The following is a 21740-nucleotide window of genomic DNA, read 5'->3' on the forward strand; positions in this document are numbered from 1 at the left end:
GGGGGCAGCCGCGTCGGCCCCGCGCCTGCACACACTCACCGGCGCCGGCGGGCTCGCCTCTCGCCGCCGGTGCTCTCGCGGCCGCCAGCGGCTCTTCCCCCTCCTCCTCCGGCGCCGCCGCCGTCTCCCAGGCCGGGCCGCGCTCCCCTTCCGCTTCCGGGAGCCGGAGCGCCGGGGCCGGCGGGGTGGGTGTGCGCCCGCCCGCGCGCCGGAGCCACCGGCTGCCCCCGTCGCGGTCTCCGCGCCGCTCCCGGGAGCCGCGATGGGAGCCGCTGAGGGCCGAAAAGAGCAGAAATCGCGCCTTGGCCGGGAGGAGGCGCGCCGCGGACCCCAGGCCGCTTGCCCCGCGGGACCACCGTCACCGGAACACTCGTACCTGACGCACCTCGCCGCCTCCCCCTCCCCCGGTGCCACCTTCCCAGCTGTGCCCTGGCCGTCCTTCTCTTTGTCCCCACACCCTCTCCGTCCCCCCTATGTGGGGAACTGCAGAGAGGCCTCCCTTTAAGGATTGCAACTATCCTCACTCCTTCAGGGATAATGGTCAACAGGCCTCTCTTCCCCCAACGCGCTCTGGATGTCCCCTGGTACCTTGTTTCAAAGCGCGGCCCGGCCCGCAGCACCTGCATCCTCTGGGAACCTGTTAGAAATGCACAACCTCAGATCTGCTGACTCAGTATCTGCATTTTAACAAGATCTCCAGGTGATCCTACACCTGGAATTGCCCCAGCCAACTAAGAGGTTTCCTATTCCTGTGGGCGACCTCAGTCCACACCCAAACAAGCTTTTCGCCGTATGTAAGGAGACATTCAAAAGTTGCCTGATTTCCCATCCCTGCAACCTAGGAAAAATAAGTCGACTCAACATTGTAAATAATCCACCTCCCGGTCTAAGTTAGTATCTTACCGAACATCAGAGATACACTAGAACCTCCCCTCTCTTCCCCCACCTAAGCTAAACAGTACTTGGGATACAGTACTGCAATGCCTGCGGTAATGTAGAGAGCCAAGCCTTTGTGTCTGCATGCCACAGGAAGAGACAATGTATGGATAGAAGAATATTACTTGATGCATCAAATCCGAACTTCTTTACAGGATGGTATTGAAAGCCCTTCACAAGCTTACCCCTCCAGTCCTAGCTCAAACTAACTTGGTTCATTTACCCTTCCTAGGATGCCCTTCACCCTTCTCTCTGATGACCTTGATCTAGATTTGGGAGTCAGTTCAAATCCTGCCAGCCCAGAGTCCTCTCCCACCAGGGCACTTCGATCACACACACACTGAATCTTGCTTTGGACCCTTATGTTACCTTCTATCGCTAGGGGTTTGAAACAGGTGACCTTGCATTGCTAGGTATTTTTAAACATGTTCTGTTCTGGTTTGCGAATTGATTACAAACACCTTAGGAACTTCAAGACCTAGATCAGTTGTTATCAGAGTCCTCACCGGCACCATCACCAGAATGCGAGGGATCCGCATTCTCCAGCTCCATCCCAGATCTATTGTATTAGGAACTTTAGCAGGCGTGAAGCCTAGCAATCTGGTTTCATGAGACTTCCAGGTGATTCTAATGCACCCTCCAGTTTTAGAACTACTGCCCTGGAATAGTGTCTTCTACCCTCAAAGGAACTCAGTGGTAGGGATTGATTTGACTATATGCAAGTTTTATTGCCTTTCAGATTAAGAAACCGGCTCTTCCATTTAGGCATAGCAAGGTTGGAAGGCTGTGACGATTGCTCTTGAAAGAATTGTCTTTGATTTTCATAATGCATTTTATGTAGTAGGATTTTTGTGACTTGGTTTGTTTGAAAAGAAATAATACAAATAACTAGTCACTTCAGGAGAAGGGGAAACATGTGGTTTTACTTCCCCAGTTCAAATACATGAATTGCATATTATTTTGCTCTCTTTTAGTATTCTGTCGTGAGAGGAATAATATGCGACAAATGATTTCAACAAGTGCCAAAATGAGAATTAGTTGACCAGCACGCAAATGCATGTGACAATTTTAAGCGTATGTATTTTTTGTGCCTTTTTTTTTTTTCACGTGTTAGCCTGTCTCTTATCAGCCAAATCAATTCCACGGAGGATTTTCTAAGAAAGACATGGAAGGAGAGGGCACCTGGCTGGCTCAGTCGGTTAAGCATCTGACTTCGGCACAGATCATGATCTCACAGTTCGAGAGCTTGAGCTCTGCATCAGGTGAGCTCGAGCCCCGCTTCTCTCTTTCTCTCTCTCTCCCATTTCTGCCCTTTCCTGGGATTCTCTCTCCCTGTGTCTCTGCCCCTTGCTCACTTGCACTCGAAAGAAAGAAAGAAAGAAAGAAAGAAAGAAAGAAAGAAAGAAAGAAAGAACAGAAAGGAGGAAAGAAAGGAAGGAAGGAAGAAAAAGAAAGACAGACATGGAAGGAGAGAAGTGGCAGGAAAAGCATTCTCAAAATCATGAGGCTTCTTAGCATGGGCACTTAAGAAGTATAATCAAGGGCCGATCTATCCCTTATGCTGAAGGTCACCTCATAAACATGACTGTATCATATTGCAACCCACATACTTGACTCCTGTGTTATAATGAGATGGTAAGGGAGATATGGCATCATGTAATCTTTTTGAGGAGATTTTCTATTTCCTGTAAGGATGGGGATAAGATATATGTCCTACACCATATTCTCCCTCCAGAATTGTAGTCTATTTCATCCTTCCTATGACTCATTGGAACATGATTATTAATCAAACTAATATTTATCTGGGAATTGAAAAACGAGACAGGAACAAGTAGCGTTACTGCCACTGCCAACTTAGCTTCTCAACAAAGGCACAGTCAGGGCATTTATGTGGATAAACTCAGCCAACTCCTGTGCTTCTGTGCCGTGACTGGGGAGGACTGGATTTGACTGCAATTTCCAAAAGTCAGTGCAAGCGCAGTCCAGAGTTTAATCAACACTGGCTAATAGCCCTTGGCAGCTTTGGGTGGATGGCGTTCTCCACCTGCCCAGCTGGGTACCATGCCCTAAGCACCCACATTTGATGCACATTCATGATTTCTTGGTTGCTTATAGTCATCTCCCCCATCTGTTGGAGTGGCACGGTGCCCATTCCAGAATAGTCTAATATTCGAATAGTTGTTCTTCACCCCTTTTGGGTTACACATCCCTTTGAGCATCTAATGAAAGCTATGGACCCTCTTCCCAACAGAGTGCATGCCCCCCCCCACACACACACACGTAAGCATAGAAACATGTACATATATATTTATAAATAAAGTTCCAGAAGCTGTCCCACCTTCCCATACCTCCAGTGAAGTCACGAAAACCAAGTTAAGAATTTGCTGTAGGATACAGAGAGTAGGTAAAATAAACCTACTTTTTTTTCAAGTATCAAAGATAACTCTAAAAACCATCACGTGCTTAGGAGATAGAACAAAAGCAATGCCAAGCAGAGTTACAAGCAAAGTGCTATGGGAATGCTAAAGAAGCAGCTAGTAGTGTCTACACGTCCCGAAGTGGCTTAGGAGTGGCTTCTTGGAGAAAGGTTCTTTTTTTTAAGAATTTTTTTTTTAATTTTTTTTTTCAACGTTTATTTATTTTTGGGACAGAGAGAGACAGAGCATGAACGGGGGAGGGGCAGAGAGAGGGAGACACACAGAATCGGAAACAGGCTCCAGGCTCTGAGCCATCAGCCCAGAGCCTGACGCGGGGCTCGAACTCACGGACCGCGAGATCGTGACCTGGCTGAAGTCGGACGCTTAACCGACTGCGCCACCCAGGCGCCCCAGAAAGGTTCTTATATCAACCAAATAAGAATAGGATTTCGACCAGGACAAAGGATCCCTCCGTTGAAAGGGAAAGTGTATGCAAAGGCGCGGAGATGCGAACGTACAGTGATCCACCTGGTGTGGCTCAAACGTAAAATGCATGGAAAGATAGAGAAGAGAATGGAAAGGTAGAACAGAGTCAAATCATGGTGAGCTTCAAATTCCATGCTGTTTCCAACGAGAAGCCAATAAGCTTTTGGAGTAAGATAACCTGGGCAGACTTTATTCGTGAGTGCCGTGGCATCATCAAAATGCAGAATGGTAGAACATTCGAAAAAGTTCTACACGTCCCAAACTGGAACCTATTAGCGAAGCCACATGGCTTCATCTCAACTTTTTAGGGTCACTTGGTGTTCGTGCTAGAGGTTTCTGTTACGTTAAATCAAGATGAACTCGAAATTCTTACAGTTGGTTAAGTGCCAGTGTGAAAACATATCCTGGTGAAGGTTCAGTGAATTTAGAATCCAGGACGCTGCAAGAGTTAAAATGTATTTGGAATTAAAAGAATGAAAATCAACTTGGCCTGACAAGAGAGAAGAAGCCCAGCCACTAATTAAGCTGGGAGGAGAGACACAGGTAAAGCCAGCTGCAAAGTTAATAACAAACACCGTTTCTGCCAAGGTCATGCGGTGGATGCAAATTACTATAATGATCCCCTCTTTGGGTGATTACTGACCAGTAATGCACCAGACCACTTGCTATTTTCGTCTATTATTAGAGACACCCAATTTCTTGGCCACCTTCACCTCATGACAGCACCCAATTCCTAATGAATTCCCTCTTTTCCTAATCGCACCTCAAAACAAAAACCAATCTCAAACTGATCCCTGCTTCCCTTAGACCATCTTCAAAATCCTCCAGTGAAAACCCACTGACACTGAGCTCGCCCCTCCTACTTGTCTAATGGCACTTCTTTGAAGGGCCCTCCCTCCTGGAAAGGCAAGAAATCTGATTTTTGTCAGGCTACGGGCTTGTCCCTGGCAGTCTTGAGCTGATTCAGTTTCAGATTCAGATTCAACCCATTTGATAATGAAAGCTGTCCATTGTCAGAGCTCAAAAGTCAGGGCTCTTCAGGAAAGAGGTCTCCTTTTCTGTGTCAATGGCAGTCAAATAGCTGCCATTGTCAGCAACGAGACTCAGCAGTTTCACACGTGGATTCTTCCAACACGAGGGGAAGTGGTGCTTTGAGTGGGTCACCCTGATCCCTCATCTTTCAGAGAAACGTGGACTGAGGTAGAAAGCAGAAGGAGAATGTGCTTTTAAAATCCATTTTTGTGAGTAGTGTGTTTTTTTAGAAAACAGCTAAGGTAACTGGGCTTAACAGAGATCCAAGAGAGAAGTAAAACGGGTCTAGAAAGGTGATGAGAAGTTCTGCCCTAGTTCAATGTAAAGAGCATATTAAAAATAGGGTCATTTTGATGATGCTGACCTCATTGCATGAAGACGAGAGATTGAGATTTTCATTGAGAGATTTTATTATTATAAAGACAAGAGCAAAAGAGATGGGTGGAGGGGGGCAGGAAACTGGGTTTGTCTCCAAGCCATAAAAAGAGAGAAGAAGAAGACAAGTTAGAATTCAGAGTTTAGGGGCGCCTGGTTGGTTCAGTCAAAAGAACATGTGACTCTTGATCCCAAGGTCATGAGTTCGAGCCCCACATCGGGTGTAGAGATTACTAAATAAACACAGTGAAAAAAATGAAAAAAATGAAAAGGATTTAGAGCTTAAATAAAGTGTGGGGCCGGGGTGCCAGTAAAATCAAGAGTCTAAATAGGAGATTTCTCTTTGGTAGGAGAAGTAGTTACTTAATTCTCAAAGTCAGAAACGGAAGAAGAGCCAGAGGGGGAGCAAGTGGGATATTTTGCCGCATTTTTTAAATTTTATTTATTTTGAAAAAGAGAGAGAGAGAGAATCCCAAGCAAGCTCTAAGCTGACAGCACATGGCTTGAACTCACAAACCGTGAGATCTGACCTGAGCTGAAATCAAGAGTCGGATGCTTAACCAACTGAGCCACCCAGGCACCCCACAAAAGGGATATTTTGAAGGGGAGAGAAGGGAAACTGGGACGCAAAATTCAGCGGCCTCCAGCTTCAAGAGGTGCTGAGCTCTCAGAAAGGGAAAGGACAGAGGGGCATGTTCAGCACCAGGAAAGGAGACGAAGACTCTGAAAGAGACAGTCCACACGGCTCATGTGGTGGTGACGTTGACCAGGGAAATAAAATAACCTGAATCCTTCTCGAAAAACCCAGGTGCCAGAGGTAATAAAAATAGCACTTTCTGCTATATCTTAGGGCTCTAAAATACTATGGAGAATTAACTTGAGTTGGTTTCTGCATATGCTAACTCAACAGATCTGCTTTGGGTTCATGGTGTCTCCATGCAGTAGATTAAAAAAAAAAGGAGGCCACTTGACATTTCATCCTTTGACACCCTGTGGTGCCACAGCAGGAAGCCTCCTCAGGCTTAGCTGGTAAAAATGAGGTTGGCAACACTCAATAAAGATGCCTGAGAAAATTCCAGAGGCTCAGAGGGTCATGATGAAGAACAGCATGGGGGAAGCAAACACATAACTGAGGAATTCACTGGAAGCAATGATGAAAAATTGACCAGCTACTTAGAATGCACTAGCCACCTCTTGAGTTTATTAAATACCTGTGCTGCTTTGCATAACGATGCCCACCAAACTCAAAGATGCATACACACACACACACACACACACACTTAATTTCTCTTGATATCTTTGTCTCTTTGCTCCCTTTTTTAAAAAAAAGTAAATTTTTTAAAAATATTGATTTTTGAGGCAGAGCATGTGTGAGCTGGGGAGGAGCAGAGACGGAGACAGAGGATCTGAAGCAGGCTCCGTGCTGTCAGTGCAGAGCCCGGTGTGGGGCTCGAACTCAGGAACCCTGAGATCATGACCTGAGCTGAAGTCGGACTGAGCTACCCAGGTGCCCAGTCAAGGAGTAACTTTCACTGTAACCCTAACAAGGAAAAATGTCACTCCCAAGCTCATACTTGGGATCCAGGCCCGGATCTGTGAAAGCCAGCCTTCTGAGAGACTCTTTTCTAAAGCAATCTGATCACGTTTGTGCTGTCATTCATTGCCACAGGAATCACCAACCATCATCATGAAGTCTTTTACAGGCACCGTGTAAATATTCAAAGATCATGTTAAAATGACACCGTGTGCTGCCGCAGCTGATGCTGTGTCACGGAGACAGCGTTGGAAAGCACGGAAAAGTATCACACTACAACTCCCATGATCCTCTCCCAAAGCAGGATGCAGAGCCACAATTTTAACTCTTTAGTCACAGCAGGGAATCATTCAGCTGATCATTTCCACCGAGGCAAATCTTATCCTCTAAACTAGGTGCGTCATTAATGCTTTAGATGCCTTTTTGTACACTCGCCATGCAACTTTCTATTGTAAAAACGAGAGCAAGAGGAATTTTTCTTTCTTTTTTTTTTTTTTGCAGTTTCCCAGGGCAGGAAAGAATACTTCAGCTTCCTTATAGTTAAAATTAGTGTGTGGAGGTTCATTCCCGCAGCTGTATGACCTGTCTGGCTTCTCGTAGACTCTGTTGTGTCTAGTAGAATAAACATCCTGGCAAGATGAGACACTTTTGTCTGCCCTGATTTGTGAACTCTCAGAACTAACTCCAGACCTATTTGCATGTCCCATAAGTCCTGCTTGCTCCCCAAAGGCATCCTCTATTAGCCTACAGTAATGTCTGAAGCTTCCACGTCTATAATTTTGACACAGAGAACTACATCCGGAAGGTGTTTGTTAAAGTACAAACGACTGGGTGATATTTTGAAAACACTTTTAATTTTCTTAGCAGTGATGATATTCTCCTTACTGTGTAGGAATATGCTCATTCTTCTTTTTTTTTTTTTTTAATGTTTATTTTGTTTCTGAGAGAGAAAGAGAGAGTGAGAGAAAGGCATGGGGGAGGGGCAGAGAGAGGGAGGGAGACAGAGGATCCCAAGCAGGCTCTGCGCTGACAGCAGAGAACCCAATGCAGGGCTCGAACTCTCGAACCGTGAGATCATGGCCTGAGCCAAAGTCAGACACTTAACCAAGTGAGCCACACAGGCACCCTGGAATATCCTCATTCTTAAGGGATACATGCTGAAGTACAAAGGGGGAAGGGTCATAATATCTGCAATTTACTTTCATATGGTTCAACGGTCTAAAACTATGGAGTGAATACACATACACACACATCTGTACAAACTGAAAGGTAAAACAAATAAGACAAAAACATCAACAACTGTTGAGTTAAAGTGGAAGTGATGGAGGTATTCTTGGTACTTTTTCAACGTTTCTGTATTTTTGAACTCCTGAAATTTTTATAACGAAAAAATGTTAAAATGCAGATTTCCGATATTATCTCAAATCCAATGAATCCTACTCCTTAGGTGTGGAACCAAGAAAGCATTGCCTGTGAGCACCAGAAGTAAGTTCTGATATGTAGGAGTTATCGAGTTATAGTGCGAAATGCTAATGAAGGAAGAAGTACAATAGGTATGTGATAAAAAGAGCAATTTATTTGGGGGGAGAAAAACCAACTCAATTAAACACCTCTATTTCCTCTGAGCAACAAATGAGACTTTGTTAACTGGACCAGAGCCGTATGACTCATGAGTTGCACAGAAATGAAATTTAAAGAACTTAGAAGAAGGGCTGGGAGAACAAACAGCGTAATGTTCTCCGTCTGGAAGAGATCTGAGCAAATGCTCAGACTTCCTGTGACCAGAATTCTTCAGTGACTCCCACCTCGTCATGATCTGGCCTGCTGGCAAAACCACCTGTGTAGCTTTAAAAATATTTATAGCAACAGTGGGGCCCCTGGGTGGCTCAGTCAGTTGAGCATCCGACTCTTGGTTTCGGCTCAGATCATGATCTCCCGGTTCATGAGTTCCAGCCCCACTCTGGGCTCTGCACTGACAGCGTGAGCCTGCTTGGGATTCTCTCTCTCCCTCTCTCTCTGCCCTCCCCCCCACTCATATTCTGTCTTTCAAAAGAATAAATATACTTTTATATATATAAACTATTGCCTGCTGTCCCCGACCCCTACCACCACCCACTGGAACAGAATTTCTATATTTTAGAAGTTCATAGATCCTTGTAACACACAAGCCAAAGTTAAGCTGAAGCCCAAACTCTCCAGCCAGGTAAATTCTGTCTCAAGCGCAGGAAACTCTCATAGCCATCTTGATACCCTGGGGGGTCAGCAGAGTGCCCTACACTTAATAGGTTCTAAATAGATGTTAGTTGGATGAATACATTGACAGCCTCGATGGATGAATGGACATGAATTAGGAGCTCTGGTCAATTGTAGATCATTTGAATACCCTGAAGTGAAGATGAGAGAGAGAGAGAAAGAGAGAGAGAGATCATAGGCAGAAAGGAGGAAAAGTAGACACCAAAGAAAATTCCACCTGTTTTCCAGTTTTCCTTAGAGCTGTGTCTGGGCTTATAAGCTCATTTGCAGACAAGCAGAAGAATGGGGGAAGACAGTCTCTTTGTGTGATATCTACATATTCAGGAACCTCTTCATTTATAGGTTCTCGCTGTGTTCCTATAGTCCTGAAAATCTCCAGAATATTATTCCCTTATATGCAAAGACACTACTAAATCCTGTGGCTCCCAGGTCCCCCGAAGAGGGCATCATTTGAGTGTCTTACTTGAGCTGGTGCAAGATGTGAAATCTATCCATTTCAATTTTCACCTATTTCTTGCCTGAGGTTTGGGCAGGATGCAGGGTTCCTTTTAGTAATAGAATTGTGACTTACAAAACAGTGCTTACTCGAAATTCTTGTTCTTTAAATATTGGACGTAAAGGGGTGTGTTTCCCTTAGCTGGTAGACAAGAGGAAGTTGTGATCATTTCTTTGAAAAATATTAACCCGAGTCTCCACCCACAGGTGGATCAGTGGTGATTGTTTCTTTTGGAGGAAAGGAATAGGAACAAAACGAGTCAGGGGGAGGCAGGGACTAAATGACAATCTGAGCTGTCTCCTGGAAATGTGGGTGGATAATTGGGGCCTGGCTTTGGAAAACTAGTATTACAGGAAAGTCCGTGCCATTGCTAAGGTATTATTAGTCACACATGTCACCACTGCAAGCTCCTGAATCTGAGCTTTCTCTGAAGCCAGGTGAGGAGGACCCACTGACGTGTATTTAAGATTCATCCTCTGGGGGCGCCTGGGTGGCGCAGTCGGTTAAGCGTCCGACTTCAGCCAGGTCGCGATCTCGCGGTCCGTGAGTTCGAGCCCCGCGTCGGGCTCTGGGCTGACGGCTCGGAGCCTGGAGCCTGTTTCCGATTCTGTCTCCCTCTCTCTCTGCCCCTCCCCCGTTCATGCTCTGTCTCTCTCTGTCCCCAAAAATAAATAAACGTTGAAAAAAAATTAAAAAAAAAAAAAGATTCATCCTCTGTTCTTAAGATGGAAACCTGACTTTCCTGAGTTCTAGTTGGACGAGGTTTGTGCACATGCTTCCCACGGTTTCTTGTCCAGCGTTTCTAGAAGCCCTCCGTGCTTTCTTTCCATTCCAATTCGTCATACCCACCGTGAAGGTTTCTGGCTCATGGAACTCTTTGGGATTCTGGACCTTCTCCCCTGAAGAATGTCCATGGCTGCAACCTTTCAGGGGGCTCGTGAGCCCCTCTGGAGTGACTATTTTAAACCCATAAGAATCCTTCAAAAACTCCCTATTGCCTGCCATATATGTTCTTCAAACTTGTTAGCTGTCATTAGAACTCCCCACAGTACCTATACCTCCATATTTTTTCAAGAGCAGCTCCCAAAATCGATTCCTCTAGCTAACATGTCCTGAGCATTTATCTCACATAAAAGATTAAAATGATACACTTCACTTGTATGTATATGCTCATGTTTATATGTATATGCACTTCTACAAATACTAAAATATAAGTATGTAATATATATAAAATAGTTTCTCAACGTATTTAAAATATATTAAAATAATATACTATATTAAACACAGAACATTATATCAGAAACAGAGGGGTAACAAAGATGTAAAATATACATAACTTGTTATTAGGGAGTTTACAATTTAGAAGTAAGGATAAGTAAATAAATAATTACAACATAAGTTAAAAAGTGGCAAAAGGCTGTGGCAGACACTGCTGTCTACTTGAGGGTCATTTTCTCTTTATTCCTTGCTGTCAGAGCAAAGGTTTTATTCCATTGTTTAAATATCCTCAGTGTAACCGATTTTATTCAGCTTGGAAGGGATGCAAAGTGGGAGATAATCCCTTTTGTCTACTATAGACATTGGTGCGTGAGTGATGAAACGTGATGTCTGGAACTGCAGCAGCCATGTTGTGACTGAGAATAGTTTTAGCTTGTGGAGGACACACTAAGAGTGACAAAGAAAAATGGAAGGAATCCACATCCTTGACAGAATGGTAGACTTTCCAACTTGACCGACCAGGAAACTAGCTGCCTTCCATGCTTCTTGTTAGTGAAATACTAAATCCCTTTATAATTTAATACATTCTGAGTTGTATTTTCTGGTACCTGAGTTGAAAGCATCCTCATTGATTAAGTGTCTTAAGACAGGCATGGATAATGGGCTCTGGGAATCAGAAAAGGAATAGACTAGTGGATGAATCAGGAATTTAACTCGGTATGTATGTGTATGTGTATATAGTCTATGCATACATGTACATATGTATATGTGTATATATGTGCATGTGTATATATGTGCATATATAAATACACAAATGTTGTATTTTTGATCTTTGTTACCTTGAGACACCATAGCATAGTAGGAAAGATCTGGGACTTTGGAGTCATTCACCTTCTGCTACTCTTCAGTAGGGCTGCTTTAGGAGAGTTACTTATATGAGCCTCAGCATCTTCATTCACAACATGATACAGTACTCCCTACCTCGCAGAGTTTCATGTGGGTTAAATGAAAGGATATATATGAAGTGGTTGGCCCCGTGTCTGATACATGATATACCTTCAACATATGGCATCTATTGATAATGTTTCTTTTAGGCAGACAAAAAAATATTTATTGAGTACCTACTATGTGCTGGATACTTTCCTAGGCATTGATTATAATGGTAAAAGAAACCCAGTATTATCTCTGTTCTCATGGAGCTTATGATTGACTAATGATGACACAAATAATGGTATAATTATAAACTGAAACACGTGCTGAGACGTGAAGGTATAAGGCACCGTGCAATTGTGCAAGAGGTAAAGCTGACTTTGTCTAGGGCTTAAGGAAGGCTTCACCGAGAATGTGGAGTTTCAATTTGGGGGTGGGGACGTGGTAGGAAGATCATTACTCTAGCTTTGCAGAAGGAAATGCATTTATTTACTTGTTCCCGGACTGTAAACTTTTTACGGTCAGGAATCATAGTCACATAATCATGCATTCCTTTATTCATTTTCTTTGTACCCAGCACAGTGATCAGGGTCATCACAGACAACTATAAGTGTTGGTGGATTGAATGAATGAAGCTTTCTGACGCTCTCCTTGTCAAAAAAAAAAAAAAAAAAAAAAAGTGTATATAAAATGTCTATTTCAGGGACATAAGGAATAGAAAGCACTGGAACACATAGTAAGGGCTCAATAATGGGTAGCTCTCATTATCATTACTATCATTATTGCTTTATAATTTACACATATTATCCCTGCTACTATGTCGTAAGCTCCAGGGCAATGGGAAAAGTGTCTTATTTATCTTTGCTTCTCTCGGGGTCTTGCATAGAATAAATTCCTTGTAAAAATTAAGAAGATGCACGACTTCCTTAACCAGGAGTTACGTTGACAGTTTAAAGAGACTATGTACCTTGAAAAAATAAGTTATCCCAGCTACGTTAACCACTCTCTTTAGGGGATACTTAATGCCAAGTTTCTAGAATCAACATAAGATACACATTTAAAAAAAAAAAAAAAAAACCTTTAAAAACGGTTGTGAAAACCAGGCAGAACCCTGTGTGGAGGAAAAGTCGCTGTAGAACAATTCATACAGGATACCGCACGTGTAATTAACACCTCACAGATTTCATGGCACCCTTTCAGGGGCTATTCAGCCTAAGGTAGCTAACCTCTAGCACACTTCCCTATGTTAATTCTTTGCCTACCACTTACAGCCACCTGATACTTTGCCTCTGTGGTTGATTCGCTAATGAACTGCCTGATTCTCAAGCTACTGTCTCCCTCAACTAGACTACAAGCTCTACGGGAGCAGGGATCTTGTCTGACTTATTTTCTTGCTACAGTCACAGCACTCAGACCTGTGTCTTGCATACAGCTGGTAGACACATACATACCTGCTGAATAAAGGAACATATATAGAAAAATAATGCTATTTATTATTTATGGATGTATATGTACCTTTGCAAAAATAGAACAGGATATTGGAAGTAGAAATGAGAATCTTGGGTGGGGGGTGGTTCTTGAGGAGTCAGGGGTGTGGCGGATAAGACAGCAGGGGGGTGGGGGGGGTGCTTATATGTGAAATGGTTTACTTCTTTAGCAAAAATAAACAAGCATGAGATGGCAAAATGTTAAATATTCTGGTGGTGAGAATTTGAGTGCTTGCTGTAATATTCTTTGTGCTTTTCTATGTGTTTAAATTTCTCAAAACAATTAGAAAGAAAGAAAGAAGGAAAGAAAGAAAGAAAGAACATCTGAATGGAGAAGAGTGAACTAAACCCTTAGAGTTTTACAGGACCTAAAGCTCTCTGATGTGTTGCTACCTACACTTGATCATCACAATAATTATGAAGTAACTATCATCATCCTCATTTTTTCTGGGCAGAAAATGAAACCAAGATTGAGGAGGGAGTTACCATGACCACCTCTCAAGTTAGGGCAGTGCTTGGCTGAGAACCTGATCTAGGGATGATTTCTCTCTCAAGTGGTTAACATCAATGTCCTTCAAATATGAGAGCTGGGCAAGAGGTAAAAGAAATGAGCTGTGGGGCCTATAGGCAAGAGACCTCAAAGAGATCAATCTAAACTGATGGGCAATGAATGAGTACATATTTTAATGATATTTTAATACAAATAGAGAATATGATCCAAATGACCTTAGGCTAGTTGCTTCAATTTAAAAAAAAATTTTTTTTAATGTTTATTTATTTGTGTGTGTGAGAGAGAGAGAGGGAGAGCATGTGGGGGAGGAGCAGAGAGAGAGAGGGAGACACAGAATCCGAGGCAGGCTCCAGGCTCCGAGCTGTCAGCCCAGAGCCTGACATGGGCTGGAACCCACAAACCATGAGATCATGACCTAGGCTGAAGTCGGAAACTTAACCGACTGAGCCCCCAGGCGCCCCTAGTTGCTTCAACTTTTTAAGGCTTATTTTCCTTACCTGTAAAATAGGGTATTTAGCCACCTCATAAGATTTTTGTGAGGATTGTATAATACATGTATCTACGTATTACATAAATTGCATAATTTATAATTTATGCAAGAGACCCAGCATAGTATCTGGCACTTAAGATGTTCGATATTTGTGTGTTTCCTCTGGGTTGCCTATGCTCCCATGTGTTCTGTTGAGCCACTGAGAACTGCGTTGTTTTGTTTTGTTTTTCCCAGTAAAAACGGACGAATGCGGCCAACTTCATGAGGTTCACGCTATGACTCTGAACGTAAGCTCTGATACCACCATCCGCTGTCTCCTCTTGAATTCACACGAGGGAAGAGCAGAGCAGAGTTTGAATAAGACTGATGATTGCTTGGGGCCTGGGCTTGAGAGTCTATTTGCAAGGATAAATAAAAGGGATTTGCAAGCGAGTAAGGAGGAGAAGGACAGTCCAATTGGCAGAGATAGGTTTACATAATCAGGGTTAGGCAATTGCAAACCAGACAGCTGCTCAATAGCTTTTGGCACCAAAAATATATTGACCAGCTGGGATATCATTAATGCTTAACAGTTTCATCCTTATGACCATATCTTGGCCAATTAGGCTGTCTTTGACCACCGAAGGGTGTAATATATTCTGATGTAAATGCCACATGTGTATCCGTAGACCACATATTCTACCACTTTAATGTAGAATATACACTAAATATAAATGCATCCGCGTCTTTGAAACACCAGGTTAGATGGTGTGACTAAAGAGAACTAGAATTAAAATGTAGATTGGTTTCTTTTAAAAAAAATCAATATTCTAGGAAATGCTTTTTTCGTGTGTGTACTGAAAGTGATAGGATTCAAATAATTGAAATAATTTGAAGATGAGTTTTTAAAAGAATGATTATAGGAAAAGAAATACGACTAGGGAATGCCAGGTCCGTACACGGTATGTATACAAATAAATACCGAAGGAGAAATGGAATCACTAAGTGTCAGAAAAAACGCTTGAGCCATTGTCATTAGCCCCTGACGCCATTTCAGAAATGCTCCTATGCAGGTAATCTCGATAGCGCCCTTAAATAATGGGACAGAAAAAAACCATTAAGGATAACATTTAAGATGATTGAATGCCACGAGCTTTCCCAGAATGCGTCACACACTAAAATTTAATACATCAAAATACTCAGAATATTTTCAGAAATTGCAAGTGTGGCATTTACAGAACAAAATTTATAATATGAAGTTTTTATACAGCAGCAAAACCCCCCCCAAAAACAAAACAAAACAAAAAAACCAGTCATCCAGACACAGAACTTTCACTTATTACCTAATCCTAAATGCATGTGGATAAAGGATTTCACCAGTAAACTCTTTCCATTTTTAATCCTTTGCCGTTTATTTCATTTGCCGTCTACTGGAATTCCTTGGTTACTTTCATTAGCATCTCTGGATTGACCTTTAAGCCTGGTACTGGTTGTATATTTTTATTTCCCCGTAATTTAGGTACTTGCATAGCTACCAATGATTGTTCCATGTCCCTACGTAAACCACTAAAAGTAACATTGCTCTTCCTTCTTCAAAGCCAGAGACCTGACATTAAGAACTTTGTATGGGGAGTATCGAAAATAAAGAGGCAGCCAAGCAAGCTACTCCTTAAATCTATGGAACTAAAATATGCATTTGATAGAAGAAGACAAATAAAACTCCGTCTGAGATGCAAAATCTGCCTACAAGTATGAAGAATCTTTCCCACAAACACTACGTACGTGTTTCTGGTGGTGCTTTGACAAGCTATTCAAGCAGCCAATTTTTATGGTCAACCTTCTTTCTTTTCCTACTTCGGATGGAGGGCTTTTACCAGAACTGGAAGACACAAGATCATGGACTCTCAGTAGAGGAAAGGCCTCTGGCCAACCTCTTGAATGGACGGTTCAAGTCCGTCATATAGAGATGAAGCCCTCAAGGTGCAGAAAGCTTCTACAAGTCCTTAACACCCTCCTGCCAGCGTGGCAGAGCCAAGACTAGAACCCGAATAGGTACCAATAACTAGATGAATACCAGTTCCTCGAGATTGTTCTATCTCACTACTTTTTAAACCTCCTTTCCCTTAAAATAGTAGGCACCCACTAACCAGTTGCAAACTGAATAACCAGCACCTTTACTATCGTGGTTTTGCTTTTCAAAGGTCCTAGTGGGATCTCTTTTTAAGCGGAAAATCCTGGGATGAAGGGATCCTGCGCATGGAACTCCGCCTGGGAGCCTGCCTGGAGGAGGGGTTCATGCTCATGCTCGGTCTTCGTCTTGCACTGGCACTCCTCCACCAGCATCACCACCTTGACCACGGGGGAAAGGCCAGTGCAGTTCAGCTGCAAGTGCATGGTGGTGAACTTGGCAGGCGAGCAGTGGGAACAGAACGTGTGGGGGTGCTGCGCAGCTCCAGGAAAACGAACAGACCCACATTTCCCAAAGCAGAGGTTGTTCTGTACGACTACTTTCTCACAGTCTTCATGGGTGATCGTCTAAAAGGCAAACACGTCTCCATTAAGTTATCATGAGTCACCTCATTAACATCCGCGATACAGAAGCGATAGACTGTAAGCCTGAAGATAATTCAGACTAAAATGTCAAAAACTTTCCAATTTTGGATATTTTACAATATCCAAGTGATGGTTAATCTATAAGGGCAGGGGCACCCGGGTGCCTCAGTCAGTTAAGCGTTCTGACTTCGGCTCAGGTCATGATATTACAGTCTGTGAGTTCGAGCCCTGCATATCAGGCTCTCTGCTGTCAGCACAGAGCCTCCTTCAGATCCTCTGCCTCCCTTTCTCTGTCCTTCCCCCACTCTCAATCTCTCTCTCTCTCTTTCTCTCTCTCTCAAAAATAAACATTAAAAAATCTACAAAAGTATAAAGCCACCGTAACTAAATTTCTTGTGTTGAGTATATTGATACATTAGCCTTTAGGAAATCCCTAAGTTAAAAAGAAAATGCTTTGCATCTTAAATGTCAAACTTTAAGGAATTTTGTCTAATTGGATGTTACCAGTTGAAAAAACTCTAATGGCTAACTTCCCATATAAGCAATGTGCCTTATCTTTCTACTTCTCACAATGCATTACGCCCAATAGACTCTCCATCCGTGTTGGTTCGGTTGTTCATAGAACAGATCAGAACATCATTAATTCTATTCTATTCTGCAGTGCCTGTGGTACATTCAAACCTACGAAGTTGCACGTGGCCACGTGACGGCATCTATGTCTGCAAATCATCCTTTGCCTCCTCTAACCCCATCTAACATCACCTTTGCCTCCTCGAACCCCATTCGCCTGGCTTTATGTGCCCTGTAAGGTATACGGGTCAAACACCTGAATTTTAATTTAATTAGCCCTAGAATTTAAAATGAGACGTTCAAAGGAAATCTGACTGCACAATTCTTAGGAGCAATTTTGTAATTGCACGTGGCCAACAAAGCCGTCGTTATTATCTGATAATGGACTTACTGCTACATATCCGTGCCTTTTCAGGCAGAATACTTAACTGCCTGACACAGTCAATTACCTTATAATACTGCCTGCTTAATTGGGTAGCATTATTGGACCGTAAAATTTTACTCTACCCTGCGTTGCTTTTGGTGCAGTATCGTCATGTTTAAGGGCTTGATGCAGTTTCTCGATTTCCTGTAACATTTGGAGTGTGGGGCTTGCCAGGACTGACCGGAAGCAGCGGATAAGGAGAATGCCCCTTTGTCTCAACAGTGCAGAATCAATCATAATAACCACAAATCAGCCAACACAACACGAAGCAGGAGGTGTTGCTTCTGAGGGCAGCAAATGTGACTTCACGCTGATATCGGTTGTTTGAAAGCTTATGAGAAAATCCGTTAAATCATTTTTTGCTGCGGTAACGTTAGAAACCATGTGGCCACTTCTGCCTGACTGCCTATCAAGTAGTTTGGTGTGAAATACACGGGGATTAAGACTGAGATAGCATGAATGAGAGGGTTTGGGGAGGAGTCCAGTGTTTCCCACCTTATCTGTGGGCGGAGTTGAGCGCTCATCTGCATCCCAAAAGAGTGTTAGGGGAACAGCTGGAGACCAGCTCCGGTTACTTCTCTAAGTTCCCACTTTTCCTAACCGAGGGTCCAGTCCTACTTATCTCCCTGGATTGATCCCCGCCAGCATAAAAATAAAGAGCCCATAAAAAAAAGGTCTGTGCGATCAATATGAATGGTCACTGAGATTGGCAACACCATCGTGTCATTCTTACAGAGTTTCCAGAATACCAAGAAACCATGGCAAGTTGGAAGGAAATCTGGGGAGCATGATCATACTTTGCCAATACCTCTGATGAATGCCCAAGGGCCAAATCTGGGAGTCAGGTGAGGCCCTGGCAGCCTTCCCTCCTCCTTTCCACCTGTCCCAGTTGCCTGCCCCTTTCTTGCAAGCTCCGATCCCCCCCCCCCGCCCCCTCCAGAACAGATACCTGGCTAAAGGGCACTGTCCTACACGTCTCCTGATGTACTTCATGGCTTTTGATGGGCAGGATGATCCCCTGAGAAGCTGGGCCCGTTCTGAACATGAAGTGGTGCCAGAATCTCTTGGCTTCTTCCCGAAGAGGAGATTTCTCCATTCGCATCCCGTCTCTGGGCTGGGCGAGGGCCCGGGTCCCAGACAGGAAGGGCCCGCTGACCGAGTCCCGGGATGGGGGCGCTTCTCGCTCGGGCTTCTTCCAGAACCTGCCAAACCTGGACAGCATCTTCTCCCTCTGCCGCTGGCCTTCCCCGGCACCTATCAGGTGTGGCACTGCAACGAAAAGATCCGGCTTCTCCTCAGCTTCCTCGTGGTTGCCCACGGGGAGCTCTCTGCGACTCCTTTCTAGGAGGGCGGGGGAAACAGAAGTGGGACTCTGGCGGCCATCCCGGTGCGGCGCAGCCTTCCCTAGAGGCAGGAGCACCAGTAGCCGAAGGAAGAGGAGACCCATGCTGGGAAGGCCCAAGCTTCTCTCAGATTCGCAGATGGTGAGGTCTAAAGGGAAGGTTCACTCTCTGCAGGAACAAACAAGGAGAGCCTATATATAGATACCTGCCTTGTGGGATGGAAAGGCAGGTGGTCAGGAGCCAGGCAGGGTAAACACATTTACTGTTTGCTCGAATTATGTAGTGCTAATGGTGTCCTGCCTTCTCTTTAGTTGTGTGTGTTTTAGAAGGCCCCAGTGAAAGCCTGGGACCCAGGGGGTAATTAGCTGGCACTTGATTTACAGAGCAGTTATTCCTGAAAACAACACATTCTTTCCCCAACCCCCCTCCCCAACCCCACCGGATTTCCCATCACTGTTACTAGAAGAAGGACCAGAGTCGATGAACATCTGTGGTGCATCTGCTTTGTACAGGGACAGAAAGGACAAGACATGGTTTTATGACAGAAGTATATCAGATAAAAATTAAAGGCATACAGTTAGTAAAAGCCCAAGCCTTTAGGCTTCGCGCACACACACACACACACACACGCACACACAGGCAACCAAAGAAGTATAGCAAAATTATAAGGAAGGAAAAGGAAGAAAGAAAGATGTTAACTTTGTTGAGCAGAGGACTCTCCCTCTGATCTAGATGTGGTTGGGGTTATTGATTTTCATATAATAACCGAGTAGAAGGAACACATGCTCCTTTTCCACACGAGGAAACTCACAGCTCCCAAATTAATCCCCTCACTTGCAGAATCAGACACTCGATGCCAAATGTCACAACGGGTCAGCCGTCAGATAAACTTTTCAGTTGTTCACAAACTTCTCAACAGGGTCCACTGGAATAGCCTGACTGCTCACCAGTCTTCAGTGAAGACGGGGAAGCGTCTCCCTCCAGCCACCCTATTGATTGTTTTTCTTTCGCTAAACAAAGAGCCAGACTTGAGAACGTGGATTCTGAGAACCAGGTTTGATAGCTCTGGGCCTGAAGCTGGCTCGTCACTTCTTTACTTTACAGAATCCACATCGTCTTCCTTATGCTACAGTAATTGACGAGCAGGTGAAATGCAGATGGAGACAAACACGCATCTTCAGGAATCAAAGGAAAAGTTGCTAGATGCCTATCATTCAAAACTTGTATGAATCACGCAAGGGTGTGGGAAAGAAACAGATCCACAACACTGAAACCCAAAATTGAATCCAGTTGACCCTGTGCACCATTTGAACAGTATTTCCATTGGAAATGAATCCCATACTTGCTTATACTTCTTCCCTTTTAACTTAATTACTATATTCCTTGCTTTTAGTAACACACCTAATCCTGGAACATTGTCCCCATTTCCGTACTGATGAAGCTTTGTTTCCAAGAAGTGACCCGTTAGGATCTTTTTTCCAGACATTTGTCTTCCTTTTAATAGCCATGCCTGATTTCTGTGACGTAAAGCCTGAAGGAAGTTGTTTTATTCACAATAACGAACTATTTTTAAATGGACCATCATTTTTCCGAATTCTCTCAGAAGAGATATCTCTTGCCTATACCAAACCTCCACTGGGCTAGTATGAATTAAGGTACAACTGATCCATGCTAAATGAACATTGGTATTTGCTATTTCTTTTAAAGTGTTTTTAAAAGTTGCCTGCCGTTTGAATTTCTTGATTCCCCTCAGCTATCCAATGAAATAGACTTTCCAGAGCTAGCCACTCGGCCCCGATTATAAATATAGTCTGGAAGCCAACTATGTTTCCTGATTTCTTTTAAACTTTACTTTTTGGCGCCTGAAGTTCCAAGGCCATCAATCACAGTGTCTGGCATTTCCCCAAACAGAGGTCAGAGATCACACTCAGAGATCTCAGACTGCCCAGCTCTGCACGTAGGATACAATTCACATAATTACAATTGCATTAAAATTTGTGGAAGATTCGGGGGGCCTGGGTGGCTCAGGTCATGATCTCGCAGTCCATGGGTTCGAGCCCCGCGGCGGGCTCTGTGCTGACAGCTCAGAGCCTGGAGCCTGTTTCAGATTCTGTGTCTCCCTCTCTCTCTGACCCTCCCCTGTTCATGCTCTGTCTCTCTCCATCTCAAAAATAAATAAACGTTAAAAAAAAAATTTGTGGAAGATTTACTTTACGGGCTAAACATCATGTTAGATACGAGCAGAAGACAAAGTGATAAGAACTTGGTTCCTGCCTTCAAGCAGGTAGGAGAGTCTAGTGGTATTGTGCATTCTGTAATCTAATTACATTAGCTGTAGTGATGTCAGTTATCCATTTTTAACCTTCCTATAGTCCTAACCCCCTCTTCTTCTGGTCCTAATTTTGGTATTTGGTCATTTGAATAGTACTCATGCAGAATTTGCTTTTGCTGTTCTGTCATATCTTGAAGGATAAAGCTCGCAAAATAAAGCCTTCTGCGGTGAGAACATAAGTCTATCTTCAACTCCTATCTTTTACAGCTAAGGGCAGAGATGACATTCGCTTTTGACCTCTGTGTCCTTCCGTCAATTCTAAAACTGCGTATGTGATACATTGTAGCTCACTCTTGAGACTATAAACATTTTGTAGCTTTTTTTTTCAACGTTTTTTGTTGTTGTTGTTGTTTTATTTTTGGGACAGAGAGAGA

General features: G+C 43.6%; 2 protein-coding genes across 5 annotated transcripts in view; both read right to left on the bottom strand.

Moving 5' to 3' along the window:
- The window catches only part of ZDHHC21 (zDHHC palmitoyltransferase 21), a 69447-nt gene extending 69303 nt beyond the window's left edge, over positions 1–144 (bottom strand). For 3 of the 4 annotated variants that reach the window (XM_040481265.1, XM_040481262.1, XM_040481264.1), the window contains exon 1: positions 40–144. The gene's annotated coding sequence lies outside the window, so the exon portion shown is untranslated. The remainder of the gene's footprint in view (positions 1–39) is intronic. The other variant, XM_040481263.1, reaches the window with a different exon arrangement.
- Positions 145–15308: 15164 nt separating this feature from the next.
- On the bottom strand, positions 15309–19437 carry CER1 (cerberus 1, DAN family BMP antagonist). Its single transcript, XM_040481267.1, has 2 exons — positions 18641–19437; positions 15309–16679 (listed from the first exon to the last, which is right to left on the bottom strand). The coding sequence occupies exons 1-2, from the start codon at positions 19136–19138 to the stop codon at positions 16365–16367; spliced, it is 813 nt and encodes a 270-aa protein (XP_040337201.1). The 5' UTR covers positions 19139–19437; the 3' UTR covers positions 15309–16364.
- Positions 19438–21740: the final 2303 nt, after the last annotated feature.

The sequence above is a fragment of the Herpailurus yagouaroundi genome, unplaced genomic scaffold, assembly GCF_014898765.1.
Source record: "Herpailurus yagouaroundi ecotype Mexico unplaced genomic scaffold, PumYag 160, whole genome shotgun sequence".
NCBI classification, from domain to species: domain Eukaryota; kingdom Metazoa; phylum Chordata; class Mammalia; order Carnivora; family Felidae; genus Herpailurus; species Herpailurus yagouaroundi.